Raw genomic sequence first — 16245 nt, forward strand, 5'->3', positions numbered from 1 at the left:
AAAATTACACTCAGATTCAAAATGAATGCTTTGTGTTTACCGGATGTACTGGAAATGGAGTAAGACTACACTCAGGCAGAGGCTTATACATTATGCTTATGCATTGCTGCAGCAATCTCGAAGCATTAGAAAGCGTCATCAAACAGTCTAATATGTCGATGGATGAAACCTGACAGGCACTGTAGCTCATGTGTTTGACAAACCTGATACTTGGCCACTTTGAACTCTGCTGTGGACTAAATTATGGAAGAAAAAAAAAGCATTTTGAAGTTAAGAAAGCAGCGTCTGGTTTAGTTGTTGGCTTTCAGTGTTATTAAAGGATTGATTTGTGAACATATATCAAAGACTTGTCTGCTGATCTGTCAGTTCTCTTCTAAGAGAACAACCTGATTCCTAGAAGGTCTTTAGACATTAAGAGGGTCTAGTTTTTACGAACTGTCTAAACCCTGGAATAAACTTTATTCCCTGCTTTATTTATTTATTTTGTCTTCTGGCTGTAAGCATTTTCAGATCCATATTTTTGTTCTATAGGCCTCTATAGACCTAGAGGCCTCTTATAAAGCTTCCTGTTGACCTAATAGAAGATTTCGTCGTTTTGGGCGAAGGGTGTAAAATTCAGAGAGATATAATAATCAACCAGCAATATTCTTACATCAGTCCACTGTGCTGTAGTTCATACAAAGGCTATCACCTCATTCAAATCATTACTTCTGAGTAGACCCGATTCACAAAGTTTCTTTAAAGACTAGGTGCTTATGATAATGTGATGATACTGAGCCAAAATCACAAATATTTTTTGCTAAGTCCATTTAAAAAGTATAATTTAATTAGGTCATCTAATATTGGCATGGTGGACAGTAAACCTTATGTGTGAAGCGCTGAGTTTCCTTGACAAAAAAATGCCATTTTCCGAGTTATTCCTGGCAAATTTGCCATTTTTCTGAAATTTGCTATGAAGCTGTTGGTGTTTATGCTTTTAAAATGGGTCTAAGTGTACACCAATGTCGTTTCCAGGTGTGACCACAACAGTTGGCGTTTCGGGGTCCAGCTACAGGCCAGCGTGCGTGGTCATTTGTGTGCCTGCTTCGTGTTGTTATAAGTGAGTGGCTTAGCAGCTGGGGGTTGCAAAGTGATGCCAAGATGCTGCTGTCCCTGGGAATGCTGATGCTGTCGGCCACACAGATTTACACCATCTTCACCGTTCAGCTCTTCGCCTTCCTCAACCTGCTGCCCGTGGAGGCCGACATCACTGCTGTAAGTAATCCTTTACACAAACGCATTTAGAAGACCAGCTATGCTTCTTAAAGGAAAACCATTAGATTAAGAAACTAAACCTGCCTCTTTATGTTTTCATAAGTGCCTTGCACTGCTGGTGAATTAGTTTTCCTTTCTTTCAGTTCTCATTTGACAACAAAACGGACACCTTTGATGATTTGCCCGCAAGGTTTGGCTACCGGCTCCCCAGCGATGGACTTAAGGTGAGTGCAAAGAGGCACCAGGTTTGTTTTTATGACTTCTGGCTTAGATGTTTGCTGGGAATTTTTCACTTTACAGCTCCATTGGATTAAAGTTTAAACAGCTAAGATGCAAAGTTCCCAAACTCGAGGAAAACTATTTTACATGTCCTGAAATCTGAGCAAAGTAAAGATCGTTACATGTACAGTCAGAACAAAACCTGGTTGTACAAAACGTGTTGATGCATGTGACAGAAAAAACCTTTTAAATGCGTTTAATCTTTAATGCTTCTAAAATTGCATTAACATGACTAAGTTTATGAAAACAGTGGAAATATCAATAGAAAACAAAATAGTTGCCAACATGAAAGGGTGATTTTTATAAAACGTGCAACTCTGCTACAGAGACGTACAGATCACACCCCAGATGGGCTCAAATGAAGAGCTGTTAAGATTTAATTATATGTGGTGAAGGTGCTGTTAACCATTGTTGCTTAGTGTTGTTGTGAGGCTTCTGTATGACACTGTGCAACCAGCAGTCCTCTCAGTGGTTCTCCTACAAAGCTCACAAACAGAAGGGGTGATTCATGTCTGCTGCCTAAGCGGGTTATTGTGGTGCTTCCCACAGTGAAGAGCTCGCTTGTTGTTATCGTACAAAGGCTTTTCACACCAGACCAAGCTGATATTGACATGCTTTGTGCCTTGTTTCGTATTTTCTGTTTAATGCCCGAGTTAAATGATCTCTACTCAGTCGTATGTATTGATCACAGTTATCTGAATTTAAGAGCACCATAACATGAAATGATTCTTGTAGGATTGCAACAACTTGAATATGAACTTGGCTAGTTGGGCGAGGCATACAGCCACGTGTTTGTAATTTGGCTTTCTTTTACCACCACATCCTTCCTTTTAACACGCATACAGTGCACCTTTGCACTGTTTGGTGTAAAACTGTTAGAGCCATTTATATACAAGCCTGACCTGTATTAAGCAACTGGAAATTATTACTTATTAAAATTCTTGCAAAGGGGTCGTAGACTGCAGTGTCACCTCCAAAGTTCCTTCTGAATGCATACTGCCGTTACTTGCAGTGTTTGTTAAGAACTTGTTAGACCGTAAGACTCTTGCTCCTCTGCAATGCCAATAAAAACCTTTGGCATCACAAGGCAACAGAAGCTTGTTTCCAGAGGATTCCCCCTTGGGGCTGGACGAGGCTTCAAACAGAGCCTTCGCTGTTTCCACTTGCACAGCGTGGGCTGTTTACAGTCTCGATGCAAAGCTACTGCAAACATATCTGTACCCACCGTGCAGGGTGACATAGAGGTGGGGTTAATGTGCAGCACGACAGAAAAGTTCTGTGAGATTTGAGGATGCAGAAACTGGTGGAGGTTTGATTTTTTTTTCCTTTTAATGCTAGTGTAGTCAAAACATTTCATTCAATAATTCAATTCAATAAAACTTTATTGAGGGGTTTGAACAGCCGGTTCCGCTTCCTTAATTCTTCGATAAGCCAGGGCCAAGCCAGCTCGATCAGCAAGAACCCTGTTATCATGGTTCCGAATAGGTAGATATCTTCAGCACTCAGGCTCACCCGAGCCCAGACTTCTCGTTGAGAAGGGTGTCAATTGCATTCAGAGACCAGTTGATCAAATCCATAATTGTCTTTTAGGTTTTAGAGAACAGACTGTGAGGGAGTGTTCCAGGGAAAAGTAATACAAAAAACACGAGACTAGACAAGGACATAAGAGGCTAAGCAGGGAAGCTAAGGGAGAGGAGGAGGAGGAGGAGAGGAGAAAAGTGCAACCGCCTTTGTCAAGAGCAAGAGCAGAGCACATGTATACATTCAAAGGTAAATGTCTACATGTTTTGCACAAATACTTTTTTACTTGGTGATTTTAAGTTGTTTTTATGCCTTTTCTGCTGTAGACAGTCGTCGGCAGAGGTTTATGTTGTCTGATTCTCCATCCGTCCCATACCAGTGAATATTATACATCGGGATCACTCTGAGGGAATTTTTTGAAATTTGGTTATATTGATTAGACTGGTTAGATTTCAAGTTTAAGTTCATTCTGACACAATGAAACATGTTTTGTTTTGTTAGCAAAACTCAAATTTTTAAGTGAATTTGACAAAGTTTTCACAGATTAAAGAATTTTACACCGGGTATCTTGCTGATGCAACCGCCAAGAGCTTTATGTCTCCTCCTGGAATGTGTAAACACTCCACTGTCTGATTGGTTAAAATGATGGCAGACATTGTATAGAAGAACACCCACTGAAACAATTTTGGTTTTTAAATCTTTGGGAGAACTTTGCAACAGCAGAAATGGAAACGAAAGAATTACTTCGAGGAACAGGAAGCTCGACAAACTTCTTCTTTTTTTTTTTTTCATCGGGTTTTGACACATTTGATTGAAGATTCTATATTTCCTCTTTTTTAATGTCCCGTGACAACAGAAAGTGCCCGAAGGCGTTTGGAAATTGCAGCTGGATGTTGAGATTTGATTCTGTCCGGTCTTAGGTGATGACATTTTATATCTGAGAGATCAACGTTCACGTCTGGTCAGACCTGGATTAGAAGTGCAAGGTGACTGGTTGGCAGCAGCTTACGATTAGTTGTGATATTATTGCCGACACGAGCAATTACAATACCATTTGGCACCTTCATGTGAAGTGAAGTATTATACAAAGTTCACCATCATGGAAAGTTTTAGTCTTTATCAGCTCTGCGGTGATTCTGGAAGGAATCATCTGTGACCTCGTATTTATTTATTTATTTTTTAAGACAACAATAAATCCAACTTGAAATAACTGCCCCCCCTCCTCCCCCCTTTTTCCTTTATGCAGTTGAGTTATTTGCATACCACCGCAGTTTCAGATGTTTTGTTTTCATTCCTTTTTTCATTTTATTTTATTTTTTTTCACCCACTTTCATTTCCCCAATCCGCGCCTGGTCAGTAGTCACAGTTTCACCTCGCTAAAGTTTACTCTGGAAAGTCCGCGGTTTGGCTCATGCAGCAGCAGATGGTGACCGACTACAGCTACGCCTGGCGTTGTTGTTGCTAAATGATCCTCAGGCACCCGTTTAAAAATAAACAGCTTTCTATTATTTAAATGGGTCTAATGCTGCATTCAAAGACTAACTGAAAAAAAAATAGTCAAAAACCTAAAAAAAACTTATCGGTATTTGTTTAGATTTTTTTTTTTAAACTACAAATACAGCGCAATATATCATTACTGTAGTACATGTAGCACATAGCTGTGATTACTGTACTATAGCTCAGTTTGTTTGTTAAACCACAGTAGAGAGAAGGCAGGAAAGCCGAGAGGACGACCAGGGAATGATCTCAGGTCAGATTCAGCCTTACAGCACATGGGTTGCACCAGATAGTTCTAATTATTGTTTGTGTCTGGATGACTTAATCAAGCTTTATACTCTTTCTGTGTGTGATGAGTAACTTTGTGCCTATTGCCTAACCAGGCCATAAATGGATCTGACCAGTCAGACCACTGCGTTTGACAACGAGTGCGCTCATAGCTCAAAATACAGCCTGGTACTGAATATACAATGATATGGAAATAGGGTTATTTTACTATTTTACCTCAGTTGCAGCTAGAAGCTGCTCTGGGTTGATTTCTCTGCCTCCTCAGATGTGATCCCAACAAGATCTCAAGAAGTTAATGAACCCAGAATCTCTTCTGTTCTGTCTAATTCTGGGACATACACATTTCCTCAGTAAAATGTGACCCAGAAACATACCACTTTTTTTTCTTTTTTTTTTAAAACATATGTACACTGCAGCTGTACTGCGTCAGCGTTATTTCTGTACAGGATGAGTGCAATAAGTTTCAGTAAGATTGTCCCAAAACCAAAATGTAACACTAAACAGGGTGAAGTCAGTGTCTGTCTGAATAAAAGCAAGCTCTCACTCAGCATGACAAGCTCGCTGGCCGTGCATGAGGTTGGGTTTTGAAGTGCTTTATGCAGGTGAACTAATAATAATCATCATATCTGAGAGTGGAATCACACAGGTTTTAATCTGCTTACAGAAAGCCTCGGTCGAGCGAGTTATTAATTGCTTTGTTTCTATCTCTCTCAACCCCGAGCAAAGCTGCAAACAAGCCCTGTGGTGAGATTTACACTGACGGGATTAAGCGTAATCACTGTGCAATCATTTGAAAGAGTTGGCTTGGCTCTTGAATTCTGCAACAACACAAAGTCCCACTGTTTGTTGGCACTTAGGCACTCTGTTAGCACTCTCTGCAGTTGTTTGTACTCTAGTCAGTAGGAGAAGGAGAAGAAATTAAATCGTTTTCTGATCCTATTTAACGCTGACTCTCTTTAAATGTGATTATCAGTTTTATTTTGGAGAGCGCTACTCCACTAACAGGTTTTATTAATTATTAGCCTTTATTTGAAGCGAGATTTAAAGAAAATGCTTTGCTGGGTTAATTGCTACTACCGCAGCAGTTCTGCAGTCCCACCTCTTCTTTGTGTTCTTTGTGACATTCGCAGCTGGTTAGTTGTGCAAAAGTGCTTGTAAGAATATTTGAACCACTGCATTCTTTCCATCATAATCATGTTAAATGAGTTGTCCTCAGATGGTGCTTCTTCCACATGTGGTTTTCTTGCTATGATGGGCTAAAAAACTGTTACGGAATAAATTAGTGCTTTTTAAGAGTTACTTTTAAAATTTCTTTTATCTATAATGTGTTTACCCTTTTTTCACATCTCTGGAAGCATCACAGCTGAGGTGCACTGTCTTTATTATTATTAAAAAAAAATGCCTAGATGTTGATTTAGTTAGACTTTAAGGTGATATCGTCTACTGGTTAAGTGCGGTCTTGTTGCACAAGCAGAACATTTGTGTCATCTCGGTTTGTATTTTCAGGATCCACCCCCAGGTATTTCCTGTTTCCTCCCCGGCTCCTGTCTCTGCATTCTGCAGTACTTGCAGATGTTTTGGGGGTCTTTTTTAAATTGCTTTTTATGTACAACAGAGGGCGCTCTTGCCACTGGTTTCAGGAGTCAGGAGGAATGTGAGGCAGTAGCACAGTGATGTCATTTAACAGCAAGGCTGGGCTGCGCTGGAGGCACCCAGAGGTGACGACAATGTGGGAAGCGGGTGATTCCTCACGTTCCTCCGGTCTGTGATATTTCAGAGAGATCCCTGGTCTTTGAATTTGATCTTCCCGTTAATGTTAAACTAAAACCAGACACTGCCTTTAGTCAGCATCTTTCTCTTCCGTGCTGTCGTTAACTTCCAGCTGATTTGTTGGCATTTCCCGTGTTGAGTTCAGCCGGTGTTCTGGAGGCACAGAGGTGTGGCAGCTGGCAAGATGTGCACAAAGAATATCAGTTTCCTGCTGGTTGAAACTGGCCTTATGTGTGTGGTAGAAAGTGCTGACTCTCTTTGATATACTGGGCTGGCTTTGTATATGTGAGAGAGAGAAACACAGAGCGATGGAAGTGAAGGCAGAGTCCCAAAGTCCCACAGCAGCTCACACTTCCTGTCTACCACCCTGCCTTAGACACACACACACACACACACACACACACACACACACACACACACACACACACACACACACACACTGGTGTTAGTTACACTTCCATTAAAGCGGCAGAGGTTTTTGAAATAGCTCTCCTCGTGTTGATTTCTTCTCCGTGCATCTCATCTGGTTCTTTGCTTAGTCACTTCTATTTTTGTCTCCATTCAATTTTTTTTTTTCTGGTTTTCCTATTTTGTCCACAGCTATCTTTTCTATCTTTTGCTGTCTGTGCTTTTGTACATCTTTTATCACTACCAGGCTTTCTCTTTCTTCTCACTATCTTCTTCTCGTCCGTCACTTCAAAGCTGTTGTTGGCTATGTTACTAAGGCAGGAAGCAGCAGCAGAGAAGAAGAAAGAGGATCAGATTTTTGAGACAGTCTGAGAACAACAGCATCCTTGATATGTAGCTGACTGTAATATGTATGTGTCTTCATTCCAGTGGAAAGTTCTGCATTCATTATACATGCAGCACAATGTCACATGAATATGGTGCATGTAGGGGTTGCGAACCAATGTTGCAAACCAGCAATTTATTTTCTCCAGCTTTCTTGATGTATGCTGCTTATCTAGGAGGACAAAGGTTTAAAGCTTTAGATTAAGGAACAAAACTCTGTTGTTGACGCATGTTAACCACACGCAGGCACACGCAGATCCCAGAAATCTCGCCTACAATGTAAATCTTGGAAAGGATGGAAAGGACTGAAAAAAGGCACCTCAGATATGTTTGAAGTTTGAAAACGTGATCTAATTCTTGTCTAACTTGTGATATAAGTGAACCAAATAAAGATCAATTTGGATGGAAGTCACATTACCCCTTCATAATATCCCCACAGGGCTTCCTGATTGGCGCTCGACCAGAAAATGCCTGCGAGCCCATCGAACCCCCGCCGAAGGAAAACTTGACGGGCAACTTCATCGTCCTCATCAAGCGGTTTGAATGCAACTTTGACATCAAGGTACCATATTCACACCAACGATCACACACAGTATATTACCCCAGTTATTGTGTTTGAGTCCTTGTCTGAACATCTCTAGTCCTGTTGTTAAGGTGCATACCCGAGCAGATCCTGTGATATTCTAATTGCACTGAATGATTTTGACTGCTTCCTGTGTGAATGCTCATTTAAAGCACTGAGAGCAACAGAAAACGCACGCTATTTCAGCAGCTGTAGACTGGTCAGGGCCCTGCCACTGTGTGCTTCACAGCGCATTCGTGTCAGCAGGTGGTGTTTCTGAGTGGATTCTTACCAAAACTCCTAGATCAGCTCATCGGGGCAGAAAAACAGGAAGAGGCCATTTCCCTAAACACAGTTTCCTGCCTCTTTCTTTTCCTCCTGCAGCTTTGTGATACCTGATGTGTGGAGTTGAAAAATGTTGGTTCCCAAATGAGTTTCCCAAAAGAGGCCTGAGAGCCGATCCTCATCAGTCAAGTCAAGTGTGTTGGGAGCATAGTTGTTTCCCTCGAATGGTAAAGCAGAGTTAGAGTAATGTCAATCATGTTGTAATCCTGACCTGTCAGTTTAAAGAGGAGAGGGAGCTTCTAAACTCGGATAAATCCAGACTAATCTATGTAATAAAGCTGCCCCCCTGGAGTTTTCTAGTTGACTAGTAGCTGCTAATTCAATGGATTAGACTACGAGTCGATTAAATACATTTCTGGGGTTAAAGAGAATGTGATTAAGCTTCATATCGCTGCACCGAGCATCCGACTGGCTATTTCATGTGGCCAGCTTTGGGATAATTTATTGTTTTTAAGCTCAAATTGTTTTGAGGGGGCTCTGTCATCTTTTAGCTTTTTAAAAACCCACATTTGGGGTTTCCTGTCATGTGTAACTAGGAGCTGCTGATAACATCGCTCTGCGACTGACTGGCTTGAGTGTCCATCAGTGAGGTCACTGTTCGTCCTGTGACCAACTGACCAATCAAAAGTCCCTCTGTCGTCATTGACTGTTTGGGTGACTGTCAGGGGGAAGAGTGGCCTACAGTGACTCTGGGTTTAAGCTGCTTTTAAATGGCTCAGGTTTCGAACACATTTTATTGATTTGCGCAGATGTGGAAAAGTATTCACCAGACTTTATTCCCTCCCACATAAAATCCATCTGTAAGATGAGAGCCAAATACAAATCACAAACATTATGTGCCCTTTTTTCCCCAGAGGTCTTGAGGACACATTTTTGCTATATGAGTTTCCATAAAGACGTTCGTCAGGAACAGCATCTATCCTGAATCTCTGCCAAAAACTTTACGGTTCCTCTCTGAATAAAAAAAACATCAACCTTGACATTAGAATAGCCAAGAGTAGTCATTAGAATAATTTGGCATTTTACTATTGATGGGGCACCCTGACCTGACTATTTTGGATGATCTGTGCCCAAATTAAGTTTTTAAGTGTTAAATCTGATATGCCTCACACTGCCTGTTGCTCACAGATTTGGAGTAGCAAAGAGGAGAGAAAAGAGATGCAGCATTATGATGAGTAATGGGCTAAAGGAGAGGAAGGCATGCAGCCTTTTGGCCTCTTGTTCCATTTATCTGTCTCATTTTCTTTTTTCTTTTTTCTTTTTTCTTGTACTGTTACCTTTTCCATTCCCCCCCCCTCACCCTCCCCGCTCTGCCTTATACCGTCTGGGTTGTGCCTTTTTATTCATTCAGTCTCACATTTCCTGTTTTCTCCCCCCTCGCCCCCTTTTTTTAAACTCGTTTTATTTTCATTTGCCATCTCTCTCACTTTTTCTCGCCTGCTATTGAAACTGTTGAGCAGCCATCAGCCATGTAGCCTTATAAGGTCTTACTGCTACACACACACACACACACACACACACACACACACACACACACACACACACACACACACACACACACACACACACACAGAAACATGTTGACAGACAGGGCAGTGAGGTGTTTCCTGAGCTGGATTGTAACCAGACTCCACATAGTTGTGTGTCAGACACACACACACACACACGATATATACACAATGCACATATTCTGCTCCATCATAAGCTGCCATTTAACCCTCTGTGACCCTCCTATGGAGCAGCTGAGATTTTTAAATTAATTATGTTGTTTTTTTTAACCGTGTGTGTTTCTTGAGAGACTGAATCATCAGCCATTAGTCATAATTAATTTTTTAAATTTTTTTGGAGCTGCTGATATTTCACAGCTTCTTCTGATTAAAGTGAAATTATTATTGTGTTAAAGCTTCACTAATTTATTTCTTGCCATCTTACTTTAAGCCAGAATTTCCCTTGTCCTTCCTAGCTGCCAACTGTGCATCCCACCACGCTTGTGATGTCAAACAGCATCGCAAACAAACAAAAAAAACCCAGTGATGAGTACAAATACTAAAGCTGCTGTACTTGGTGTCCCTGATAACATAATAATAATGAGTATGCCACCAAAACACGTATGATTTGACTCATGCACATGTTGTAATCATGTTTGTTGACATCTGTTCCATAAAAAGGACAAAAATATACATATATGAAAAATATTCATAAGGAAAGCTGTGGATGGATGGAGGAAAGGAGTTCTGATTCTTGTTGCTATAACCACATACTTACTATTTATAATAGTTTTAAACTTTACAGCAACACCATAAAGATAAAGGCTAAAACTAGTGAAAACTAATAAAGCCTAATTTGATAATTATGAGAGTAAACAGACATTTGTCAGTAATCTCTGGGTGTGGGTGTCGGGGAGGTCGTCTTTATGTCTCCTACTCTTTCTTTATCACCTCTCCAATCTCCTTTTCCCCCCTCAGTCTCGCTCTCCCTCTTTCTGTGAGGTCTCACTTCGACCTTAATGATTGGTCATCTACACACATCATCACTTGGAGACACACACAGACATGTGGCTTGCCCCCTCCCCTTAGCACTCTCTCAATCACCCTCCCAGTTGTTTCTCTTTCTTGCATCCCTCCCTCCCTATCACTCACACACACACGCACACACACACACACACACACACACACACACACACACACACACACACACACAACACCCTCCCACCCTTCCTCCCTCTTAGCTGGGCTCAGTTCCCTCCAGAAGCTGCAGGGAAACAAAGGAATAATAGATTCCATCTTGACTGAAACCAGGCGCTCATCTGTGGGGGTGTGTGTCTGCATGTGTGGGGTGCAGGGGTGTCACCCCTGCATGCCTGCAGTTTCGTCCTATTGCCCTCTATTTCTTTGTCCTTCTGCAGCCTCCTGCAGCTATTACACCTAGCCATTAGCATCCAGTGATCAACAGCGCAGAGTTGTAATGGATCCTGTGGCAGTAATGCCAATAAAACAGACACTCGCACACTTAACCCTTCGTCAAGCGTTAGCACCGTGTGTGTGTGTGTGTGTGTGTGTGTGTGTGTGTGTGTGTGTGTGGGCAAAGCATTCCTCCATGGCCTTTTTTTTCTCTTTCTTTTTTGTAAATAAATCTCCAGAGAGCGAGGGTTTGCACTTCCTGTGGACTGGGATTCTTTGAGGTGGTGTGGAGCGCCTCATTGGTGACCTTTCTGGGAGGAGGAGAGAGAACGGGACAGGAAACTCTATACCCTTTTCCTCCCCCTCTCATCCATGAGCATCCCCTCCTTTTTTTCCCCCATTTCATCCTTTGCTGAATGACCATCCATCCCCCCCCCAATTTCCCCTTCAGTAACACAAACACACAACAAGTCTGTATATGTTGCGATATAATATTCTAGTTATGTAATACAGACTCTTCTTTTACTCCTATAAGCTGTCCTTTTGAACAGTCAGTCCCTCTGCTGCCCTCTGTGTGATTGTTTTCTGGTTTAAACGGTTCCTACTGATCCAGTCTGTGAATGTTTTCGCTCTTATCTGGTTTTGGGTAATGTTTGTGCAACAACTGTGGCAGGTAGAGCTGACAGCTTTCTGTCTGGTGGAAAATTCCCAATCATTGACCTAAGTCGTGCTATGATTCATTCGAAAACTTACCGCTCAAAGTCAACCATTCAGTCTGGCGCAAAAGCTCTTTGTTCTGTCAGGAAGCTGCAAAATCCAGGCGATAAGATTACACATCAAACATTAAAAAGCCTCTTGCTACCAGAGTTTAGTTAAACATAGCCTGTAACCCTGTACTGATGTGATTCAAGAGCATGGTTGGAGAAAACTGGCATATAATTAGGGCTCACATTATTACTTTACTAATTGTAACTTTGGTTTGTTGTTCATGAACTCAAAAGTCATTAAAGAGTATTCTTAAGAAATAAAGGAAATTGGCACTAAAGGTTTCCTCTGAACATATCCTGATTCAGGAAGATGTAATGAGTGCCCAGAGCATGTTTTTGTTTTAACCCATATCCATGTAATTCTACTTTTAAATTTCTTACATGGTTACTTTTTTAACTAATGCAAAGTTTTTTTTTTCTTATTAGTCTGAATAGAAAACTCAAAATCAAAGCCAAAGTTGAGTCTAACAATCTTGTAACTCTCAACAGTGAAGTACTGTCTTGAATTCGGGCATGTTTACGCTATTAATCCCTATAATAAAAACATTTGTAATGGATTTGTCTTCCTGTTCACTGTCACATTAAAAGCTTACACTGATTTTGAGTGGAAATGGGTTGTACAGAGTAAATTCGGCAAATGTTTTTATGTGATCTGTGTCGATGAGAAGTTACAAAGTGCTTATTCACCAAGTCAAAATGTTGCTGCAGAAATCCAGTGAAGGAAAAGCGCGATAAACGGGTGACCGGTTAAACTTCATCGCTTTAGGCACAGTCACATCATCCTAAAGATGCTGACGGGCGACCCCCGGTACCACGATTGGTTTCTAGGGAAAAATGTGTATTCCCCAACAGTTTGGCGAGTGGTTTCTGTAACGACTTTCCAATAAGCTGGCACGTTGGTGTCACATCACCTAAGCAGTTTCTGGTGCGTGCCCCACATCTGTACGCAAGTCCAAACATCTTTGTGTCTGCTAGTCTTTTTTTAAATTATGTAACAGTCATAACACAGCTCTCATTCGACTTATGCACCCCAACTCCAGATTGTCACTGCCGGCATACCTGCTGCAGAAAACGCGGTCAAAAACTGTTGCGCTTCACTGAATGCATGAACCTCTTCCTGTATAACTGCAGTAACTCAAAAGATAGCGGCTTCCTCCTGTCCAAACGCACAACAATAGAAACAAACAATTAAATGGTTCTAACACTTGCTGAAGGTTGCTGTCTGTTATTAGGTGAAAGTCAGTCGTAAAGATGGACTGGGGAACCTCCTTGCGATTTCTTTGGTTGATTGTTGCCATGGCTGCCCGTAGTTTGATTCCAGATATTAAAGAGGCAAACTTTTCTGAAAACACTTGCTAGCTAACCATCGAGCTGCAATGACTTGGAAACATAAATGGAGAATGTTTGCCTTCAATAGGCACAACTTCCATACCGCCTCTTCTGTACAAACTACATCAGTCACAGGGAGGGTTTTAATGCAACACTGTATCCATGTGCCAGTCTCCATGTGACAAATCTCACCTTGTAACAGCAACCCATCTGCCAGCAGGTGAAGTCTCTCCTTAAAGACCCTCCCACTTGGTTACCAGGGGATTGCTGACTGATCTTTAGCCCTGTGTGGCTGTGTGTGGAATAATACAGTCCATGTATTCCTGGATATGAGTACAAATATAAATACAGAGGAGATCACCAATTCCCCTTCAGTAACACAAACACACAACAAGTCTGTATATGTTGCGATATAATATTCTAGTTATGTAATACAGACTCTTCTTTTACTCCTATAAGCTGTCCTTTTGAACAGTCAGTCCCTCTGCTGCCCTCTGTGTGATTGTTTTCTGGTTTAAACGGTTCCTACTGATCCAGTCTGTGAATGTTTTCGCTCTTATCTGGTTTTGGGTAATGTTTGTGCAACAACTGTGGCAGGTAGAGCTGACAGCTTTCTGTCTGGTGGAAAATTCCCAATCATTGACCTAAGTCGTGCTATGATTCATTCGAAAACTTACCGCTCAAAGTCAACCATTCAGTCTGGCGCAAAAGCTCTTTGTTCTGTCAGGAAGCTGCAAAATCCAGGCGATAAGATTACACATCAAACATTAAAAAGCCTCTTGCTACCAGAGTTTAGTTAAACATAGCCTGTAACCCTGTACTGATGTGATTCAAGAGCATGGTTGGAGAAAACTGGCATATAATTAGGGCTCACATTATTACTTTACTAATTGTAACTTTGGTTTGTTGTTCATGAACTCAAAAGTCATTAAAGAGTATTCTTAAGAAATAAAGGAAATTGGCACTAAAGGTTTCCTCTGAACATATCCTGATTCAGGAAGATGTAATGAGTGCCCAGAGCATGTTTTTGTTTTAACCCATATCCATGTAATTCTACTTTTAAATTTCTTACATGGTTACTTTTTTAACTAATGCAAAGTTTTTTTTTTCTTATTAGTCTGAATAGAAAACTCAAAATCAAAGCCAAAGTTGAGTCTAACAATCTTGTAACTCAACAGTGAAGTACTGTCTTGAATTCGGGCATGTTTACGCTATTAATCCCTATAATAAAAACATTTGTAATGGATTTGTCTTCCTGTTCACTGTCACATTAAAAGCTTACACTGATTTTGAGTGGAAATGGGTTGTACAGAGTAAATTCGGCAAATGTTTTTATGTGATCTGTGTCGATGAGAAGTTACAAAGTGCTTATTCACCAAGTCAAAATGTTGCTGCAGAAATCCAGTGAAGGAAAAGCGCGATAAACGGGTGACCGGTTCAACCGGTTTCTAGGGAAAAATGTGTATTCCCCAACAGTTTGGCGAGTGGTTTCTGTAACGACTTTCCAATAAGCTGGCACGTTGGTGTCACATCACCTAAGCAGTTTCTGGTGCGTGCCCCACATCTGTACGCAAGTCCAAACATCTTTGCGTCTGCTAGTCTTTTTTTAAATTATGTAACAGTCATAACACAGCTCTCATTCGACTTATGCACCCCAACTCCAGATTGTCACTGCCGGCATACCTGCTGCAGAAAACGCGGTCAAAAACTGTTGCGCTTCACTGAATGCATGAACCTCTTCCTGTATAACTGCAGTAACTCAAAAGATAGCGGCTTCCTCCTGTCCAAACGCACAACAATAGAAACAAACAATTAAATGGTTCTAACACTTGCTGAAGGTTGCTGTCTGTTATTAGGTGAAAGTCAGTCGTAAAGATGGACTGGGGAACCTCCTTGCGATTTCTTTGGTTGATTGTTGCCATGGCTGCCCGTAGTTTGATTCCAGATATTAAAGAGGCAAACTTTTCTGAAAACACTTGCTAGCTAACCATCGAGCTGCAATGACTTGGAAACATAAATGGAGAATGTTTGCCTTCAATAGGCACAACTTCCATACCGCCTCTTCTGTACAAACTACATCAGTCACAGGGAGGGTTTTAATGCAACACTGTATCCATGTGACAAATCTCACCTTGTAACAGCAACCCATCTGCCAGCAGGTGAAGTCTCTCCTTAAAGACCCTCCCACTTGGTTACCAGGGGATTGCTGACTGATCTTTAGCCCTGTGTGGCTGTGTGTGGAATAATACAGTCCATGTATTCCTGGATATGAGTACAAATATAAATACAATGAAAAGTCACAGTTCCTGACTTTTCCTTCAACGCCACAGTCAAAGTTGGTTAGCACTGGTTCTGGTGGCTAGTAATTCCCCTCCTAACCTTGCTTCCCACATCTGCCTTACAGTAAATACTTTTCAGTGCACAGCCTGTTTGTGTTGCAGTGACCACACACACACACAGACACACACAAACACACACACGATACACACACACACAACACAGCACACACACAGCACACACACACACACGACACACACACACACACACACAACAGTCTTTTTAAACAATGATCTAGCTTCCTGCACACACTCACTCAGTCTTATGACAGGGTATGACTGGCTGACTGGATGTATGACTAGCTCGTGTGTGTGTGTGTGTGTGAGAGGGTCCTGGTTTTTTTGTTTTTTGGAGCTTGTTTTATATCCATTGCAGTTTGTTGTGGCAGGAAGCTGCTTAAGCTGCAGATCTAGGCACAGATCCATACATATTCATATATAAAGGAACTGTAATGCACTTAATTGCACACAAATGGACTAATTTAGAGAGCTGATTTGGCTGCATGTTTCAGTCATTGACCTTTGTTCTCCTTTTCTACCTTTCTAGTTATAGGTAAAACTCTACACACATTTATGCATATCTGTATTAATACAAGCAGCTATTT

General features: G+C 41.3%; 1 protein-coding gene across 1 annotated transcript in view; it reads left to right on the plus strand.

Moving 5' to 3' along the window:
- Window positions 1–16245, plus strand: part of rnf13 (ring finger protein 13) — a 43064-nt gene that overhangs the window by 4379 nt on the left and 22440 nt on the right. Inside the window, exons 2-4 of the mRNA XM_005920958.1 lie at window positions 1015–1254; window positions 1398–1478; window positions 7841–7963. Of these exons, the coding sequence (XP_005921020.1) occupies window positions 1141–1254; window positions 1398–1478; window positions 7841–7963 (318 nt within the window). The 5' untranslated portion in view covers window positions 1015–1140. The remainder of the gene's footprint in view (window positions 1–1014; window positions 1255–1397; window positions 1479–7840; window positions 7964–16245) is intronic.

Source organism: Haplochromis burtoni, unplaced genomic scaffold (genome assembly GCF_018398535.1).
Source record: "Haplochromis burtoni strain Fernald_Lab_line unplaced genomic scaffold, NCSU_Asbu1 Contig_5, whole genome shotgun sequence".
NCBI lineage: Eukaryota > Metazoa > Chordata > Actinopteri > Cichliformes > Cichlidae > Haplochromis > Haplochromis burtoni.